The sequence below is a fragment of the Acipenser ruthenus genome, chromosome 25, assembly GCF_902713425.1.
Source record: "Acipenser ruthenus chromosome 25, fAciRut3.2 maternal haplotype, whole genome shotgun sequence".
NCBI lineage: Eukaryota > Metazoa > Chordata > Actinopteri > Acipenseriformes > Acipenseridae > Acipenser > Acipenser ruthenus.
Window position 1 is genome coordinate 85,763 of NC_081213.1, and position 18,821 is coordinate 104,583.

An 18,821-nucleotide genomic window follows, 5' to 3' on the forward strand; every position below is an offset into this window, starting at 1 on the left:
GCGGTGCTGCTCCCTCCCGCACGCCGGGTCCAGTCCTCTCTTCATTCAGAGCGGTGCTGCTCCCTCCCGCACGCCGGGTCCAGTCCTCTCTTCATTCAGAGCGACGCTGCTCCCTCCCGCACGCCGGGTCCAGTCCTCTCTTCATTCAGAGCGGTGCTGCTCCCTCCCGCACGCCGGGTCCAGTCCTCTCTTCATTCAGAGCGGCGCTGCTCCCTCCCGCACGCCGGGTCCAGTCCTCTCTTCATTCAGAGCGGCGCTGCTCCTGCACGCCGGGTCCAGTCCTCTCTTCATTCAGAGCGGCGCTGCTCCCTCCCGGGTCCAGTCCTCTCTTCATTCAGAGCGGTGCTGCTCCCTCCCGGGTCCAGTCCTCTCTTCATTCAGAGCGGCGCTGCTCCCTCCCGGGTCCAGTCCTCTCTTCATTCAGAGCGGCGCTGCTCCCTCCCGGGTCCAGTCCTCTCTTCATTCAGAGCGGCGCTGCTCCCTCCCGCACGCCGGGTCCAGTCCTCTCTTCATTCAGTGCGGCGCTGCTCCCTCCCGCACGCCGGGTCCAGTCCTCTCTTCATTCAGAGCGGCGCTGCTCCCTCCCGCACGCCGGGTCCAGTCCTCTCTTCATTCAGAGCGGCGCTGCTCCCTCCCGCACGCCGGGTCCAGTCCTCTCTTCATTCAGAGCGGCGCTGCTCCCTCCCGCACGCCGGGTCCAGTCCTCTCTTCATTCAGAGCGGCGCTGCTCCCTCCCGCACGCCGGGTCCAGTCCTCTCCTCTTTTCATCCAGAGCGGCGCTGCTCCCTCCCGCACGCCGGGTCCAGTCCTCTCTTCATTCAGTGCGGTGCTGCTCCCTCCCGCATGCCGGGTCCAGTCCTCTTTTCATCCAGAGCGGCGCTGTGATGAGTATAAGCCACACAAGACGCTCCATTTCCTAAAGGGCCGTTCCTGTAACAATAACCCGGCAGAGCGCAGCACAGGCAGGGCTACAAATAAATACAGCAAGCACGCTTTTAATAAAACAACATTTTAATTAAAAAATAACCATTTTTTAATACAGAATAATGAGAACTAGCTTCCATATTCTTTCTATTTCTATTTCCAAGTGCTATCGATGTGAAGTCCACTAGTGTGTCCTGTGACAGTATTGCTGTGAAATCCCTCTCCTCTGCATTTCCATTCAGAGCTGCCAGGGGCAATGCAACCTGACGTGCCCTCAGAGGAGACGCACAGCAAGGGTTGGATGAGATAACAGGGCAAAATAAAGAGAGATCTGCAGACGCTACACTCGTCTCCCCACGAGCCTGTGGCTGAGACCTCGCTCCGCATGTGCAAAGCTGCTGCTGCTGCTCTGAGCAGCGAGTGCTGTAATGATGGAGTCCCGTACATTCAGGGGAGTGCTGTGTAATGCTGTGCTGCCCTGCACAGGCTCCTCAGACACTGGGATTGTGGGGTGGAGTTTGATATACTGCACTGAGGACTCAACCCAGCGAGTCCAGAGAGAATCACCAGGATCCTCCCTTCTCTGTGACTGCAGGCACTCAGTAACTGTGCTGGTGTGACTCGGAGGGGTGGTATGGGATGTATTCTACTTGGGTGGGTGGAGGGATCACTTCTCGATGAAGATCTCGATGTAAAGCCGGGTGTGTATCGTGTTAGGAATGTGCCTTTCAACCCTGCTGTGCTTTGGAGACAGGCAGCCTGGACGCTGGGGGAGGGACACGCTGTGCTGTGGAGACAGGCAGCCTGGACGCTGGGGGAGGGACACGCTGTGCTGTGGAGACAGGCAGCCTGGACGCTGGGGGAGGGACACGCTGTGCTGTGGAGACAGGCAGCCTGGACGCTGGGGGAGGGACACACTGTGCTGTGTGGAGACAGGCAGCCTGGACGCTGGGGGAGGGACACGCTGTGCTGTGTGGAGACAGGCAGCCTGGACGCTGGGGGAGGGACACGCTGTGCTGTGTGGAGACAGGCAGCCTGGACGCTGGGGGAGGGACACGCTGTGCTGTGTGCAGACAGGCTGCCTCACAAAGGAAGTGTACTGGTCCAATCAGAAAGCATGGAGGAAGGGCATTCAAAATGCTTCGTACACAAGGACACAGGAAGTACCGAACAAAATAGAAAACTTGATAAAAATGTGAACCATGTAGCCATGGCAACACCACGGCTGAAGGCAGCGTTGCAAAGGCTGTTTATTGTACAGACTCGTTTCAAAGCGTTTCTGCTGACCTTGCAGACCCTCGCATCGTCGTAAAACATTGGCTGTGTGGCACACGGCCAGCGTACTGCTCCCTGGAAGAGACTCCCGGTCCTCAATAACCAGCAAGGCAGTGGACTGCGACACTACAGTAAGGCACTCTGCAAATCTACCCGATCCAAATCTGCCCTCCTCCCTCCTCCCTCCTCCCTCCCCTCCCCTCCTTCCTTCCTCTCCCTCTTCCCTCCCTCCACCCTCCCCTCCTCTCCCTCCCTCTTTCCTCCCTCCACCCTCCGGAGGCTACTTCTACCCTACACGCTCTTGGGCCTCACACCAGAGCTACAATAAAATATCAACAACAACACTTAACAGCTACATCTAAAGGAAAGCGCTGCGTTAAAATGTTCCCGAAGCTCACTGGAGAAGAGAACGCAGTCATGTGTGTGTGTGTCAGTGTGTGTGTGAGCGTGCGTGTCAGTCAGTGTGTGTGCGTGCGTGTCAGTCAAGGACTCCTTTCTTCAATATTGCATACAGACTCGTGTGGAAATATAAAACAACAGAAGTAGCTGAATGATGAAAAGGTTTTGCTTGTTCTCTTGGAAGACGATCCCGCTCCCTGGATCCTTGCTGTCTGTACAGAGGCAGCCCCCTGGCTGTGGAGGGACAGGGACAGGCCTCTGGGGCTCTGTGTGAGGGAAGGGGCTCCGTTCAGGCGAAGTACATGGTCCGCAGCGTGTCCTGGTGCACCTGCACTGCCTTGGCTAGAGCCTGGGGGTCTCGGACGTTACTCTGCCCCGAGATGTGGCTGCCTTCCCCACTGTGAGAGAAAACAAAGAGTCAGTCTGCTCCGAGCATTCCTCCAGTCACTACAGGGTAAACGGGGGTTCCTAATGTACCCCTGAATCACAGAACAGTGCGCGCCGAGCATTCCTCCAGTCACTACAGGGTAAACTGGGGTTCCTCATGTACCCCTGAATCACAGAACAGTGCGCTCCGAGCATTCCTCCAGTCACTACAGGGTAAACTGGGGTTCCTCATGTACCCCTGAATCACAGAACAGTGCGCTCCGAGCATTCCTCCAGTCACTACAGGGTAAACGGGGGTTCCTCATGTACCCCTGAATCACAGAACAGTGTGCTCCGAGCATTCCTCCAGTCACTACAGGGTAAATGGGGGTTCCTCATGTACCCCTGAATCACAGAACAGTGCGCTCCGAGCATTCCTCCAGTCACTACAGGGTAAACGGGGGTTCCTCATGTACCCCTGAATCACAGAACAGTGCGCTCCGAGCATTCCTCCAGTCACTACAGGGTAAACTGGGGTTCCTAATGTACCCCTGAATCACAGAACAGTGCGCTCCGAGCATTCCTCCAGTCACTACAGGGTAAACTGGGGTTCCTCATGTACCCCTGAATCACAGAACAGTGCGCGCCGAGCATTCCTCCAGTCACTACAGGGTAAACTGGGGTTCCTAATGTACCCCTGAATCACAGAACAGTGCGCGCCAAGCATTCCTCCAGTCACTACAGGGTAAACTGGGGTTCCTCATGTACCCCTGAATCACAGAACACAGATTCTTATCCCAGCCACGATTACATGTACAGGTAGAGGCTTTTAGTTGTGAATGAACAGCCCCCCCCCCGCCCCCCCGCTTCATACAGAGCAGGAGGGAGCGGCTGGTGGTCAGTTATGACTTCGGGTCAGACACGGCCCGGCTCTCACCTGTCGTGGTCCTTGTCCACCAGGTGGTACCGCGCTCGGAACGCCACCAGCCTCGCGTAGTAAGCGGGCGCGGGGATGGAGACGGAGCGGGTGCAGCGCACGTACGTGTGGCACAGCTGGTAGGTGAGGAGCTGCAGCTCGTCCGCAGTGAAGCAGTTGTCATCCCACAACACGTGGTAGTGAGAGGGGCGGCTGGTGCCCTGAGAGAGGAGAAGAAACTCAGAGGGAGGTCTGGCTAAACAGAGAGGCGGGGCGCTGCTCACCTGTATCCCTGCAAGGCCGCACAGGTACAAGTCACGCTGCTCACCTGTATCCCTGCATGGCCGCACAGGTACAGGTCACGCTGCTCACCTGTATCCCTGCATGGCTGCACAGGTACAAGTCACGCTGCTCACCTGTATCCCTGCATGGCTGCACAGGTACAAGTCACGCTGCTCACCTGTATCCCTGCATGGCCGCACAGGTACAGGTCACGCTGCTCACCTGTATCCCTGCATGGCTGCACAGGTACAAGTCACGCTGCTCACCTGTATCCCTGCATGGCCGCACAGGTACAAGTCACGCTGCTCACCTGTATCTCTGCATGGCCGCACAGGTACAAGTCACGCTGCTCACCTGTATCCCTGCATGGCCGCACAGGTACAAGTCACTCTGCTCACCTGTATCCCTGCATGGCCGCACAGGTACAAGTCACTCTGCTCACCTGTATCCCTGCATGGCCGCACAGGTACAGGTCACGCTGCTCACCTGTATCCCTGCATGGCTGCACAGGTACAAGTCACGCTGCTCACCTGTATCCCTGCATGGCTGCACAGGTACAAGTCACTCTGCTCACCTGTATCCCTGCATGGCCGCACAGGTACAAGTCACTCTGCTCACCTGTATCCCTGCATGGCCGCACAGGTACAGGTCACGCTGCTCACCTGTATCCCTGCATGGCTGCACAGGTACAAGTCACGCTGCTCACCTGTATCCCTGCATGGCCGCACAGGTACAAGTCACGCTGCTCACCTGTATCCCTGCATGGCCGCACAGGTACAAGTCACGCTGCTCACCTGTATCCCTGCATGGCCGCACAGGTACAAGTCACGCTGCTCACCTGTATCCCTGCATGGCCGCACAGGTACAAGTCACGCTGCTCACCTGTATCCCTGCATGGCTGCACAGGTACAAGTCACGCTGCTCACCTGTATCCCTGCATGGCTGCACAGGTACAAGTCACGCTGCTCACCTGTATCCCTGCATGGCTGCACAGGTACAAGTCACGCTGCTCACCTGTATCCCTGCATGGCTGCACAGGTACAAGTCACGCTGCTCACCTGTATCCCTGCATGGCTGCACAGGTACAAGTCACGCTGCTCACCTGTATCCCTGCATGGCCGCACAGGTACAAGTCACGCTGCTCACCTGTATCCCTGCATGGCTGCACAGGTAGAAGTCAAACTCAAACGGGTGTGTGATGCTGGTGTCCACTGTCGTTCCCGCTGGTATATTCCCACTTTTCCCAATCTGAAAAGAGGAGCAGAACGTAGCTGAGCGGCTCTGTCCCGGGCAGACTGGAGCTCAATGAGAAGCGAGGTGCAGATGCTTTACCCTCTCGCTCCGGTCGGCACAGAAGAGCCGGGTGTGGTGGCGCTTCTGCACCACGATGTAGGTGATGCCAGGCTGGTACTCCTCCTCCAGCTTGATGCAGGCATCTCTGATAGCAAGCAGCTCATAGTGCAGGATCTGAGAGAGAGAGAGAGAGAGAGAGAGAGAGGGAGAGGGAGGGAGGAGAGGGGGAGAGGAAGAGGGAGAGAGGGAGGGGGAGAGGGAGAGAGAGCACAGGGGTCACAGCAATTCAAACTGGTTCCCATACCCTTCCCATCCCATCCCACAGGGCTTTCATCCATCTGTACCCTGAATTACTTCTTTGGACCAAACGAAGCTCCAGGTCTGTTGCTGTACCTGTGGGAGCTGCCCCTCCGGCACCCCGTCTCTGTAGAAGATGATCCTGGTGGGCTTGTAGCGGGTCGACTTGTAGAACTGGATGAGCAGCTCCCGCACCATGGAGGCCAGGTCCTGGATGATCTCCTGCCGGGGGCGCTGTACTCTCACCGTGGCACAGTATCGGCTGGGGTGAGCGTCCATGCTCCCCACCACCTGCAGAGACAAGACTCCTTCACTACATCTTCACCACCCACCCATCCACCTGCAGAGACCAGACTCCTTCACTACCCCTTCACCACCCACCCATCCACCTGCAGAGACAAGACTCCTTCACTACCCCTTCACCACCCACCCATCCACCTGCAGAGACAAGACTCCTTCACTACCCCTTCACCACCCACCCATCCACCTGCAGAGACAAGACTCCTTCACTACCCCTTCACCACCCACCCATCCACCTGCAGAGACAAGACTCCTTCACTACCCCTTCACCACCCACCCATCCACCTGCAGAGACAAGACTCCTTCACTACCCCTTCACCACCCACCCATCCACCTGCAGAGACAAGACTCCTTCACTACCCCTTCACCACCCACCCATCCACCTGCAGAGACAAGACTCCTTCACTACCCCTTCACCAGCCACCCATCCACCTGCAGAGACAAGACTCCTTCACTACCCCTTCACCACCCATCCAAACACACACACACACGCACACGCACAGCATCCATGCTCTCCCCTCCCTCGATGTGCAGTTGCCCCCCTGGCACGGTCCCCACTGAACAATCGCAGCCTGTTCTCCAGGAAGCTGCCCTCGCTGTGAGTCAGGCTGTCGTCACGGCTGCGAGTGCTGGGCAGTGACTCAGCGAGTGCCTGGGGCAGAGTGAGATACTGGCAGTGCAAGTGTATGAGGAAGCAGTGGCCGACGTCACTGAGTCACCACCAGGGGGCCGGGGACGGTGAGTCACCCGAGAGTGAGGGAGGCGTCCTGAAGCTGCTCCTGCACTCACACAGCACAGCTGGGCAGCCTTTCACACGCAGCACACAATGCACGGGACACAACACCGCACAAGCTGCTGCCAGCTTCATTAGCCACAGTGTGCCCAGGTAACAAGCTCAGGTGTGTCTTACTAAACTTCTAGTGAAAGCATGAAAAGGATCACACTGCTGTGCGCTGGGAGTGTTATTCCCATGGCTGATGTAATGTGGGGGAGTCCCGTCAGGTCCAGGCAGCGCTCCGTTCTCTCACCGCAGTAATCGAGGGCTTCTTGCCGTCGCCTGCAGGGGGGTGCGTGACATCAGCGCCCAGGAAGATCACAGGCTGCTGGAACACTGCAGAGCTGCAACGAGAGGGGAGGGGTCAGGGACCGAGGGGAGGGGTCAGGGACCGAGGGGAGGGGCCAGGGACCGAGGGGAGGGGCCAGGGACTGAGGGGAGGGGCCAGGGACCAGGGGGAGGGGTCAGGAACTGAGGGGAGCGGTCAGGAACCGAGGGGAGGGGGTCAGGTACCAGAGGGAGGGGTCAGGGGCTTGCATTAAACCCTAGACTGGGTGAGATTATTATCAACACGCCACGCTCACCGCTGGTGCGGGACCAGGATGTTGTTAATGCCCCCCAGCTTGGCGTTGATTTTCAGGCAGAGGTTGGAGAGGGTCTGGGGGGAGGTCTTCACCACATTCTTCACCTGAACACACTGAGTGGCCATTCCCAGGAGAGTGTCTCCCACACGCTTCACCTCCGCTGAGGGGACACAGAGAGCGAGAGTGAGAGGGGGTGGGAGCGGAGGCAGCGAGGCAGCACCTCGGGGCCCCAGGCTTACCGTAGACGGGCGTTTTCCCGGGCAGGATGACTATGATGAGCTGCAGCCCTGAATAGGTGTTTTTCAGGTGGCGGAACATGGGCTCCACGCTGTCAGCACCCTGCGCGTATTTACAGAAGCAGGGCTGGCCCTGGATAGGCATCCCCGCGTCCTTGGAGATCTTGCGCAGCTGGTCAGTGAAGCCCCTGGAGGGAGGAGAGGAGGAGAGAAACAGAAGGCTTGCTTGTCATGTGCAACACCCACACAACCTATCAGAGATTCCCAGTTGAACTCCGACTGGCTCAGTGATAACGTTTGTAGTGTGCTCTGGTGCTATATGACGTGCTTCTCTGGAGCCCCCCAGACCCCTCGTGCCCCCTCTTACTTGAGCACCTCCTCGCGACACTGTTTCTGCGGAGCGAAGCAGGCGATGGCCCACACCTTGATCTCGATGCCATTGTAGAACTGCTTCCCCCGCATGTCCCACACGCCCTGGTTGGGGGTGGCGACGGCTCGGTTCTGAAGGCAGAGGGAACGGGTGCAGCTCATCAGAAACCATTGCCAGTTTACAGTCTGGGTAGAAATGTCAGCGCCCTGGGTGAGAGTCGCTTTTAAAACCTACTCAACGCAGAAGAGAATTGCCATGGATTGGTTGTAATGGTGAGGGAAGGACAGCGTTTCTTGTTTTGAAACCAACACATTAATGAATGGATTTATTTAATACCTGCTGATAAATACTTCAAGGTGATCCTGAGTGTGAGTATCAGCATCCTCCCACCCCTCCTCTCTTCTCCTCTCTTACCCTCCCTCCCCTCCTCCTCCTCCTCCTCCTCCTCTCTTACCCTCCCTCCCCTCCTCTTACCCTCCCCTCCTCCTCCTCCTCTCTTACCCTCCCTCGCCTCCTCTCTTCTCTTACCCTCCCCCCCTCCTCCTCCTCCTCCTCTTTTCCCTGCCCCTCCTCCTCTTCTCTTACCCTGCCTCCGTACTGCAGGATGGGTGCTGGCAGCACTCTGCCCGTCACCTCCACCATGTCATCCTTCACCTTGATCCCGAACTCCTGGATGTACGGGTCCAGATTGTAGCTGCCGTTTTTCATCTAGAAGCAGAGGGGAGCAAAGCACCCAGATTACCTGCCAGAGCAGCACCAGCACCAGCACCAGGGAGACGCAGTCCACCCCCAGTCCCAACCACCGAGTCCCAACCAACCTCCCCGAGTCCCAGCCAGCCCCCGCCCCCCCAGTCCCAACCAGCTCCCCCCCCCCCCCCTCCCCCACTGGAGCTCTTGACAATTCCAGGACATTGAATACTGGAAGAAAAACACTCACCAGCCTGCTGATCTCCTCCTGCCTGTCGGGTGCTGAGCGCGCGGTCGCTTTGATCATGGTGGAAGTCTGATTATCCGTCAGTTTCTTGATACAGCGCTGCCCCGCTACGATGTTACACACCTGCAGGGTACAAGAGAATCAGTTCCCCTCCTCGGCCCGGGCTGCTTCCCTTCAGGGCTACGCAATGACCTGTCTGTCTGTCTTACCTCCAGGGGCAGGTAGGTGTGCTTCTGCTCCTGGCCCACCTGCAGGCAGGGCAGGTGCGGGTACTTGAGCTGCAGGCTGTACTTCTGTTTGAAGTACTGAGCCACCGTGCACTCCATTGCCTGGCCGTTCTCCAGCTGCAAAGGGAACCTGGGGGGGAGAACAGTGATAAGGGGAGAGTTGGAGACACTGCAGCGTTCACACAAGCACACTCTTCACGACAGAGTCTTGCTGTTCAGTTGAGGATTTGCAGCAGGTACAGAGCGCACTCACGTCTGGTGGCTGGCGGGCCGACGGGTCACGTTGCACACTCGGTATTTCCTCTTCATCTGCCCACAGTGAGTCACCTCCACCTTCAGGCCTGGGGACAGAGAGGGGGGGTCAGTGCGGGGGGGGTCAGTGCTGGGGGGGGTCAGTGCTGGGGGGACACTGCGGAGGGGGGTCAGTGCTGGGGGGACACTGCGGGGGGGGTCAGTGCTGGGGGGGGACACTGCGGGGGGGCAGTGCTGGGGGGGGTCAGTGCTGGGGGAGGACACTGCGGGGGGCGGGAGCTTCAACACTGAGGTTTTACTGTTATGAGATAAAGTATATCTTCTGCCGTGGTGCAAATTCAAGAGAGACCAGCTCCTTACAGCCCCCTAGTGTTGAATTTAGAAATAACACATTGAAATAAAATTGCCTGCACTATACAAACAATACTTTATTATCTTGAAAATAAGAACATAAATAAATAAATACATAAATACATAAAACCACATGAATTGGAAAAATAAATCAAATCAAATGTTTCCGTCGTGTCAAGCCCCAGACAAGACCAGCGCAGAAAGTGCCAGCAGCGTCTCAGACCTTTGATTTCCTTTGTGAGTCGCACCCTCTGAGAATCGCTGAGGGATCGGGGCTGCTCGGCGATGTTGCGGATATCCAGCACCTCACACATGAACTCAATCACAGGCTGGGCTTTGTAAAACGCAGTGGCCGACACTGAAAGAGAGAGAACTTCATGAACTGAGATTCGAGTTATTCATATAACCCTAACCCTAACACACACACACTCACACACACACTAGACCTGCTGCTGCTGCACCCAGTCCTGGGGTTCAGAGCTCCCCTCAGTGGTCTATTATTATTATTAATATTGAGATGATCAGGAGCCAGGAGTTTGAGCAGGGTTACAAACTCACACTAGCCCTGCTGCTGCTGCACCCAGTCCTGGGGTTCAGAGCTCCCCTCAGTGAAGTCTATTATTATTATTAATATTGAAATGATCAGGAGCCAGGAGTTTGATGTTAATAAGGTGTTCCTCTCGTTCTAGCTGTGCAGGGCTAGCTCAGTGTCAGGTTCTGTGTTTCTATTAATTCTAGCTTACCGTCAATATTCAGCATCATATTCCACATGGCGGGCCGCACGGACTGGTGGAACCCAAACCACACCTCCCTGCCCCCGCCCAGCGGGTGATAGTACCCCTCGGGAGGGGAGAAGAAGGAGCGCCCCACTGGAGTGTACCTGTGAGGGGGAGAGACATTAAAACAATGCATTCAAGAACCATGGACCTCAGAACCTCACCGGAACCTCAGAACCTCACCCAGACCTCAGAACCTCACCCAGACCTCAGAACCTCACTGGGACCTCAGAACCTCACCCAGACCTCAGAACCTCACTGGGACCTCAGAACCTCACCGGGACCTCAGAACCTCACCTACCTCATGGAGGAGAGGTGCCGCATGGCCACGTCCAGCGCCTGCACAGAGTCCAGCGGGACTGGGACCCGGCCACTGACCAGCGCGTCGTGCAGCAGCCGCCAGCTCACCATCGCCACCCACTTTATCGACACCTTGAATATCCGGTCCTTCCCTTCACCAGGGATCGTCACCTCGAAATCCACCTGCCAGAGAGCAGCGTGAGACCCACACACTGACACACGCATGCACGCACGCACACACACACACACACTCACACTGACACACGCACGCACGCACACACACACACACACTCACACTGACACACACACACTCACACTGACACACACACACACTCACACTGACACACGCACGAACACACTCAGTCTCCAGTCCCTCTACCTGCTCGTTGCCGATGGGCAGCGCTGTCACTGTGTAGATGTTCCTCTTTCCATCGTAGACCGGCTTCCTCTCGCCGAAGATCTGGGGTTTGAAATGCTGCACCATGTACTCCACCACCTCCCTGCAGGGGGCGACAGAGAGATAGAGAGACAGATAGATGCTGCACCATGTACTCCACCACCTCCCTGCAGGGGGCGACAGAGAGATAGAGAGACAGATAGATGCTGCACCATGTACTCCACCACCTCCCTGCAGGGGGCGACAGAGAGATAGAGAGACAGATAGATGCTGCACCATGTACTCCACCACCTCCCTGCAGGGGGCGACAGAGAGATAGAGAGACAGATAGATGCTGCACCATGTACTCCACCACCTCCCTGCAGGGGGCGACAGAGAGAGAGAGAGAGACAGATAGATGCTGCACCATGTACTCCACCACCTCCCTGCAGGGGGCGACAGAGAGATAGAGAGACAGATAGATGCTGCACCATGTACTCCACCACCTCCCTGCAGGGGGCGACAGAGAGATAGAGAGACAGATAGATGCTGCACCATGTACTCCACCACCTCCCTGCAGGGGGCGACAGAGAGAGAGATAGAGAGACAGATAGATGCTGCACCATGTACTCCACCACCTCCCTGCAGGGGGCGACAGAGAGAGAGAGATAGAAAGATAGAGAGAGATAGATAGATGGATGGATGGGTAGACAGATAGACAGAGTCACGCTGGTCCGGTTACCTGTTGACGCGCCGGGGACACTTCTCTGGCTTGATGTCCACCTCGTAGTGGTGCACGTCCATCTTGGGGATCTCCACCTGGAAGTAGTTTGCCAGCAGCCTGATGGGCTTCCCGATGGAGCCGAGCCCCGGCCGGCGAGGAGCCTGAAACACCTGCTGCAGCTGCTGGGGCAGGAAGGGACCTGCCAGCCCTGCGGGGAGAGAGAGAGCACCGAGACACACAGTGAGAGAGGAGAGAGAGCACCGAGACACACAGTGAGAGAGGAGAGAGAGCACCGAGACACACAGCGAGAGAGGAGAGAGAGCACCGAGACACACAGCGAGAGAGGAGAGAGAGCACCGAGACACACAGCGAGAGAGGAGAGAGAGCACCGAGACACACAGCGAGAGAGGAGAGAGAGCACCGAGACACACAGCGAGAGAGGAGAGAGAGCACCGAGACACACAGCGAGAGAGGAGAGAGAGCACCGAGACACACAGCGAGAGAGGAGAGAGAGCACCGAGACACACAGCGAGAGAGGAGAGAGAGCACCGAGACACACAGCGAGAGGAGAGAGAGCACCGAGACACACAGCGAGAGAGGAGAGAGAGCACCGAGACACACAGCGAGAGAGGAGAGAGAGCACCGAGACACACAGTGAGAGAGGAGAGAGAGCACCGAGACACACAGCGAGAGGAGAGAGCACCGAGACACACAGCGAGAGAGGAGAGAGAGCACCGAGACACACAGCGAGAGAGGAGAGAGAGCACCGAGACACACAGCGAGAGGAGAGAGAGCACCGAGACACACAGCGAGAGAGGAGAGAGAGCACCGAGACACACAGCGAGAGAGGAGAGAGAGCACCGAGACACACAGCGAGAGAGGAGAGAGAGCACCGAGACACACAGTGAGAGAGGAGAGAGAGCACCGAGACACACAGCGAGAGAGGAGAGAGAGCACCGAGACACACAGCGAGAGAGGAGAGAGAGCACCGAGACACACAGCGAGAGAGGAGAGAGAGCACCGAGACACACAGCGAGAGAGGAGAGAGAGCACCGAGACACACAGCGAGAGGAGAGAGAGCACCGAGACACACAGCGAGAGAGGAGAGAGAGCACCGAGACACACAGCGAGAGAGGAGAGAGAGCACCGAGACACACAGCGAGAGAGGAGAGAGAGCACCGAGACACACAGTGAGAGAGGAGAGAGAGCACCGAGACACACAGTGAGAGGAGAGAGAGCACCGAGACACACAGCGAGAGAGGAGAGAGAGCACCGAGACACACAGCGAGAGGAGAGAGAGCACCGAGACACACAGCGAGAGAGGAGAGAGAGCACCGAGACACACAGCGAGAGAGGAGAGAGAGCACCGAGACACACAGCGAGAGGAGAGAGAGCACCGAGACACACAGCGAGAGAGGAGAGAGAGCACCGAGACACACAGCGAGAGAGGAGAGAGAGCACCGAGACACACAGCGAGAGAGGAGAGAGAGCACCGAGACACACAGCGAGAGAGGAGAGAGAGCACCGAGACACACAGCGAGAGAGGAGAGAGAGCACCGAGACACACAGCGAGAGGAGAGAGAGCACCGAGACACACAGCGAGAGAGGAGAGAGAGCACCGAGACACACAGCGAGAGAGGAGAGAGAGCACCGAGACACACAGCGAGAGAGGAGAGAGAGCACCGAGACACACAGCGAGAGGAGAGAGAGCACAGAGACACACAGCGAGAGGAGAGAGAGCACCGAGACACACAGCGAGAGAGGAGAGAGAGCACCGAGACACACAGCGAGAGAGGAGAGAGAGCACCGAGACACACAGCGAGAGAGGAGAGAGAGCACCGAGACACACAGCGAGAGAGGAGAGAGAGCACCGAGACACACAGCGAGAGAGGAGAGAGAGCACCGAGACACACAGCGAGAGAGGAGAGAGAGCACCGAGACACACAGCGAGAGAGGAGAGAGAGCACCGAGACACACAGCGAGAGAGGAGAGAGAGCACCGAGACACACAGCGAGAGAGGAGAGAGAGCACCGAGACACACAGCGAGAGAGGAGAGAGAGCACCGAGACACACAGCGAGAGGAGAGAGAGCACCGAGACACACAGCGAGAGAGGAGAGAGAGCACCGAGACACACAGCGAGAGAGGAGAGAGAGCACCGAGACACACAGCGAGAGAGGAGAGAGAGCACCGAGACACACAGCGAGAGAGGAGAGAGAGCACCGAGACACACAGCGAGAGAGGAGAGAGAGCACCGAGACACACAGCGAGAGGAGAGAGAGCACCGAGACACACAGCAAGAGGAGAGAGAGCACCGAGACACACAGCGAGAGAGGAGAGAGAGCACCGAGACACACAGCGAGAGAGGAGAGAGAGCACCGAGACACACAGCGAGAGAGGAGAGAGAGCACCGAGACACACAGCGAGAGAGGAGAGAGAGCACCGAGACACACAGCGAGAGAGGAGAGAGAGCACCGAGACACACAGCGAGAGAGGAGAGAGAGCACCGAGACACACAGCGAGAGAGGAGAGAGAGCACCGAGACACACAGCGAGAGAGGAGAGAGAGCACCGAGACACACAGCGAGAGAGGAGAGAGAGCACCGAGACACACAGCGAGAGAGGAGAGAGAGCACCGAGACACACAGCGAGAGAGGAGAGAGAGCACCGAGACACACAGCGAGAGAGGAGAGAGAGCACCGAGACACACAGCGAGAGAGGAGAGAGAGCACCGAGACACACAGCGAGAGAGGAGAGAGAGCACCGAGACACACAGCGAGAGAGGAGAGAGAGCACCGAGACACACAGCGAGAGGAGGAGAGAGCACCGAGACACACAGCGAGAGAGGAGAGAGAGCACCGAGACACACAGCGAGAGGAGAGAGAGCACCGAGACACACAGCGAGAGGAGAGAGAGCACCGAGACACACAGCGAGAGGAGAGAGAGCACCGAGACACACAGCGAGAGAGGAGAGAGAGCACCGAGACACACAGCGAGAGAGGAGAGAGAGCACCGAGACACACAGCGAGAGAGGAGAGAGAGCACCGAGACACACAGCGAGAGAGGAGAGAGAGCACCGAGACACACAGCGAGAGAGGAGAGAGAGCACCGAGACACACAGCGAGAGAGGAGAGAGAGCACCGAGACACACAGCGAGAGGAGGGAGAGCACCGAGACACACAGCGAGAGAGGAGGGAGAGCACCGAGACACACAGCGAGAGAGGAGAGAGAGCACCGAGACACACAGCGAGAGAGGAGAGAGCACCGAGACACACAGCGAGAGAGGAGAGAGAGCACCGAGACACACAGCGAGAGAGGAGAGAGAGCACCGAGACACACAGCGAGAGAGGAGGGAGAGCACCGAGACACACAGCGAGAGAGGAGAGAGAGCACCGAGACACACAGCGAGAGAGGAGAGAGAGCACCGAGACACAGCGAGAGGAGAGAGAGCACCGAGACACACAGCGAGAGAGGAGAGAGAGCACCGAGACACACAGCGAGAGAGGAGAGAGAGCACCGAGACACACAGCGAGAGAGGAGAGAGAGCACCGAGACACACAGCGAGAGAGGAGAGAGAGCACCGAGACACACAGCGAGAGAGGAGAGAGAGCACCGAGACACACAGCGAGAGAGGAGAGAGAGCACCGAGACACACAGCGAGAGAGGAGAGAGAGCACCGAGACACACAGCGAGAGAGGAGAGAGAGCACCGAGACACACAGCGAGAGGAGGGAGAGCACCGAGACACACAGCGAGAGAGGAGAGAGAGCACCGAGACACACAGTGAGAGGAGGGAGAGCACCGAGACACACAGCGAGAGAGGAGGGAGAGCACCGAGACACACAGCGAGAGAGGAGAGAGAGCACCGAGACACACAGCGAGAGAGGAGAGAGAGCACCGAGACACACAGCGAGAGGAGAGAGAGCACCGAGACACACAGCGAGAGAGGAGAGAGAGCACCGAGACACACAGCGAGAGAGGAGAGAGAGCACCGAGACACAGCGAGAGGAGAGAGAGCACCGAGACACACAGCGAGAGGAGAGAGAGCACCGAGACACACAGCGAGAGAGGAGAGAGAGCACCGAGACACACAGCGAGAGAGGAGAGAGAGCACCGAGACACACAGCGAGAGAGGAGAGAGAGCACCGAGACACACAGCGAGAGAGGAGAGAGAGCACCGAGACACACAGCGAGAGAGGAGAGAGAGCACCGAGACACACAGCGAGAGGAGGGAGAGCACCGAGACACACAGCGAGAGAGGAGAGAGAGCACCGAGACACACAGCGAGAGAGGAGAGAGCACCGAGACACACAGCGAGAGAGGAGAGAGAGCACCGAGACACACAGCGAGAGAGGAGAGAGAGCACCGAGACACACAGCGAGAGGAGGGAGAGCACCGAGACACACAGCGAGAGAGGAGAGAGAGCACCGAGACACACAGCGAGAGAGGAGAGAGAGCACCGAGACACAGCGAGAGGAGAGAGAGCACCGAGACACACAGCGAGAGAGGAGAGAGAGCACCGAGACACACAGCGAGAGAGGAGAGAGAGCACCGAGACACAGCGAGAGGAGAGAGAGCACCGAGACACACAGCGAGAGAGGAGAGAGAGCACCGAGACACACAGCGAGAGAGGAGAGAGAGCACCGAGACACACAGCGAGAGAGGAGAGAGAGCACCGAGACACACAGCGAGAGAGGAGAGAGAGCACCGAGACACACAGCGAGAGAGGAGAGAGCACCGAGACACACAGCGAGAGAGGAGAGAGAGCACCGAGACACACAGCGAGAGAGGAGAGAGAGCACCGAGACACACAGCGAGAGAGGAGAGAGAGCACCGAGACACACAGCGAGAGAGGAGAGAGAGCACCGAGACACACAGCGAGAGAGGAGAGAGAGCACCGAGACACACAGCGAGAGAGGAGAGAGAGCACCGAGACACACAGCGAGAGAGGAGAGAGAGCACCGAGACACACAGCGAGAGAGGAGAGAGAGCACCGAGACACACAGCGAGAGAGGAGAGAGAGCACCGAGACACACAGCGAGAGAGGAGAGAGAGCACCGAGACACACAGCGAGAGAGGAGAGAGAGCACCGAGACACACAGCGAGAGAGGAGAGAGAGCACCGAGACACACAGCGAGAGAGGAGAGAGAGCACCGAGACACACAGCGAGAGAGGAGAGAGAGCACCGAGACACACAGCGAGAGAGGAGAGAGAGCACCGAGACACACACACACGTATATTTAACATCATCCCTCACAGCCCGGACTGAACAGGACAGGAAAGAACAGAACAGAACAGAACAGAACAGAACAGGACAGGACAGGACAGGACAGGACAGGACCCCCCCCCCCCCCACAGACATTCCCTGGCCCCCCTCCCCAGGCTGGGAGTCTCAATGCCTGGTAAGCGGGCCCATATGCCTCTCCTCTCCATGGAGAAGGCACATTACCACCCCTTTGTCATGGAAATGCCGGGGCCGGGAGAGGGGAGCAGGGGAGACAAAGCCTTCGCCAGAGCCATTGATTCAGCAGCGATTAGCCATGCAGCTGGCTGGGGGGGCTGTGACTTTCACAGAGCGAGATAGAGAGAGAGAGGGAGAGAGAGGGAGAAGAAGTGAGAGAGTGAGAGAGAGTGAGAGAGAGGGAGAGCGAGTCACCCCCCCTCCCCACACACACACACACACACTCCTGCTTCTGATCAGCAGCTCCCAGCTGGACCGGCTGCTTTGCTTCAGCTGATCCTATCGCTCTCAAACAGACTTCCATACCCCCAACAACGGCCACCTCTCCAGAGCCTGCGTCAGCCCAGTCCCCTCCACACTCGGGACAGTCTCTTCCCACGCCCTCTCTCCCGACTCCTTCACCCCGCTGGCCTGGGACTGTGACCCCGCGCGATTAGCATTTCTATTGAACAGCACAGTGCAGCGCTATCAATTACATTACTTTGGGGCAGCGTCTCTGCTCTGTAATGGGGGGTCCGCTGCACCCCAGCTCCCCTTACAGCCTTCCTTCTTCCTCCTCTCCTTGAGAGCTATACCCGCTGCTCTGCTCCCATTGCAAACTCTGCCTGCTGTATTTATCACGGTATCGCCGCTGGAAGGACGCTGCATACTCACCGGCTCCAGGCGTCCCCGGTTCCATCCCATACACTCTGCCGCTGAGCCGCTCCGGGGAATTTCGGAATTTTATAAAATAATATTATCGCATCAACACTGCACCCCGCCTCCTGTCTGCGCCTTCAAGCGAGACCCCCTTTTCCGTCCCCCGTCCCCTCTCGGAGCCCCTAGACCCCGTGTCCGGTGAGCGTACAGCTACAAGCCGGCAGCTCTCCCGGCGCTGTGAGACGCAGGAGCCGCTGCACGCCCCCCTCGTCTTGCTGCGCTCGGCGGTGCAGTCTCGTCTGCTCGGACTCGATGGCTTTGCTGTTCGGAGATCTAGCCTCCCAGCTCGGGTTTGTCAGCTCGTCTCTCTCCGCACAAGAGCCTCCAAGCTGCTGAACAAAGACAGAGCAACGAAACAATCCTTCTCTCCTGCGCTGCCTGGAAACGGTACCGAATCCTCACAGCGCCCCCTGCCTGCGCAGACGGAATAACAGGCTCCCGCTGCCGCCCCCTCTGCCAAGTATTGCAAATCATACTCAATGCCGTTTACTTCTACAGAACCGTGCCGGTCGACCTGCTTTGCTGTAGAAATATAACTTACATGTCATCAGCTTACACTGCACCAAGTCCCACCGTCATGCTGTAGAACCAGCTCAAACTGCAAGTGAGAGAATAGCATGGAGTTTGTCATTTTAATACATCAGAAAAAAGCTACCCAATTAAAACCGTGCAGCCCACGGCTGCTCTTCTCTCAGGCGTGTGTGTTCT

General features: G+C 57.8%; 1 protein-coding gene across 2 annotated transcripts; it reads right to left on the reverse strand.

Annotated features, from left to right (window-relative positions):
• Positions 1-2,434: 2,434 nt before the first annotated feature.
• On the reverse strand, positions 2,435-18,461 carry LOC117413876 (protein argonaute-1). 2 transcript variants are annotated; one of them, XM_058999546.1, is made up of 19 exons: positions 18,069-18,461; positions 11,976-12,165; positions 11,237-11,357; positions 10,859-11,040; positions 10,525-10,661; positions 10,005-10,139; positions 9,432-9,519; positions 9,161-9,308; positions 8,955-9,074; positions 8,603-8,725; positions 8,015-8,148; positions 7,651-7,835; positions 7,412-7,571; positions 7,081-7,171; positions 5,849-6,043; positions 5,495-5,629; positions 5,309-5,410; positions 3,902-4,101; positions 2,435-2,996 (listed from the first exon to the last, which is right to left on the reverse strand). In XM_058999546.1, exons 1-19 carry the CDS (start codon positions 18,091-18,093, stop codon positions 2,888-2,890), a joined length of 2,580 nt encoding a protein of 859 aa, XP_058855529.1. In that variant the 5' UTR covers positions 18,094-18,461; the 3' UTR covers positions 2,435-2,887. The 2 variants fall into 2 exon arrangements, with proteins under 2 accessions (XP_058855529.1, XP_058855530.1); XM_058999547.1 differs by lacking the exon at positions 3,902-4,101.
• Positions 18,462-18,821: the final 360 nt, after the last annotated feature.

Excerpts from the sequence above, each read along its gene's own strand:
- LOC117413876 (XM_058999546.1), bottom strand. The coding sequence starts at position 18,093 with ATGGAACCGGGGACGCCTGGAGCCG. Across the intron at positions 10,662-10,858 it reads CGGCACCTCTCCTCCATGAG|GTACACTCCAGTGGGGCGCT; the intron begins GTAGGTGAGGTT and ends TCCCCCTCACAG. Across the intron at positions 2,997-3,901 it reads GTGGACAAGGACCACGACAG|TGGGGAAGGCAGCCACATCT; the intron begins GTGAGAGCCGGG and ends TTTCTCTCACAG.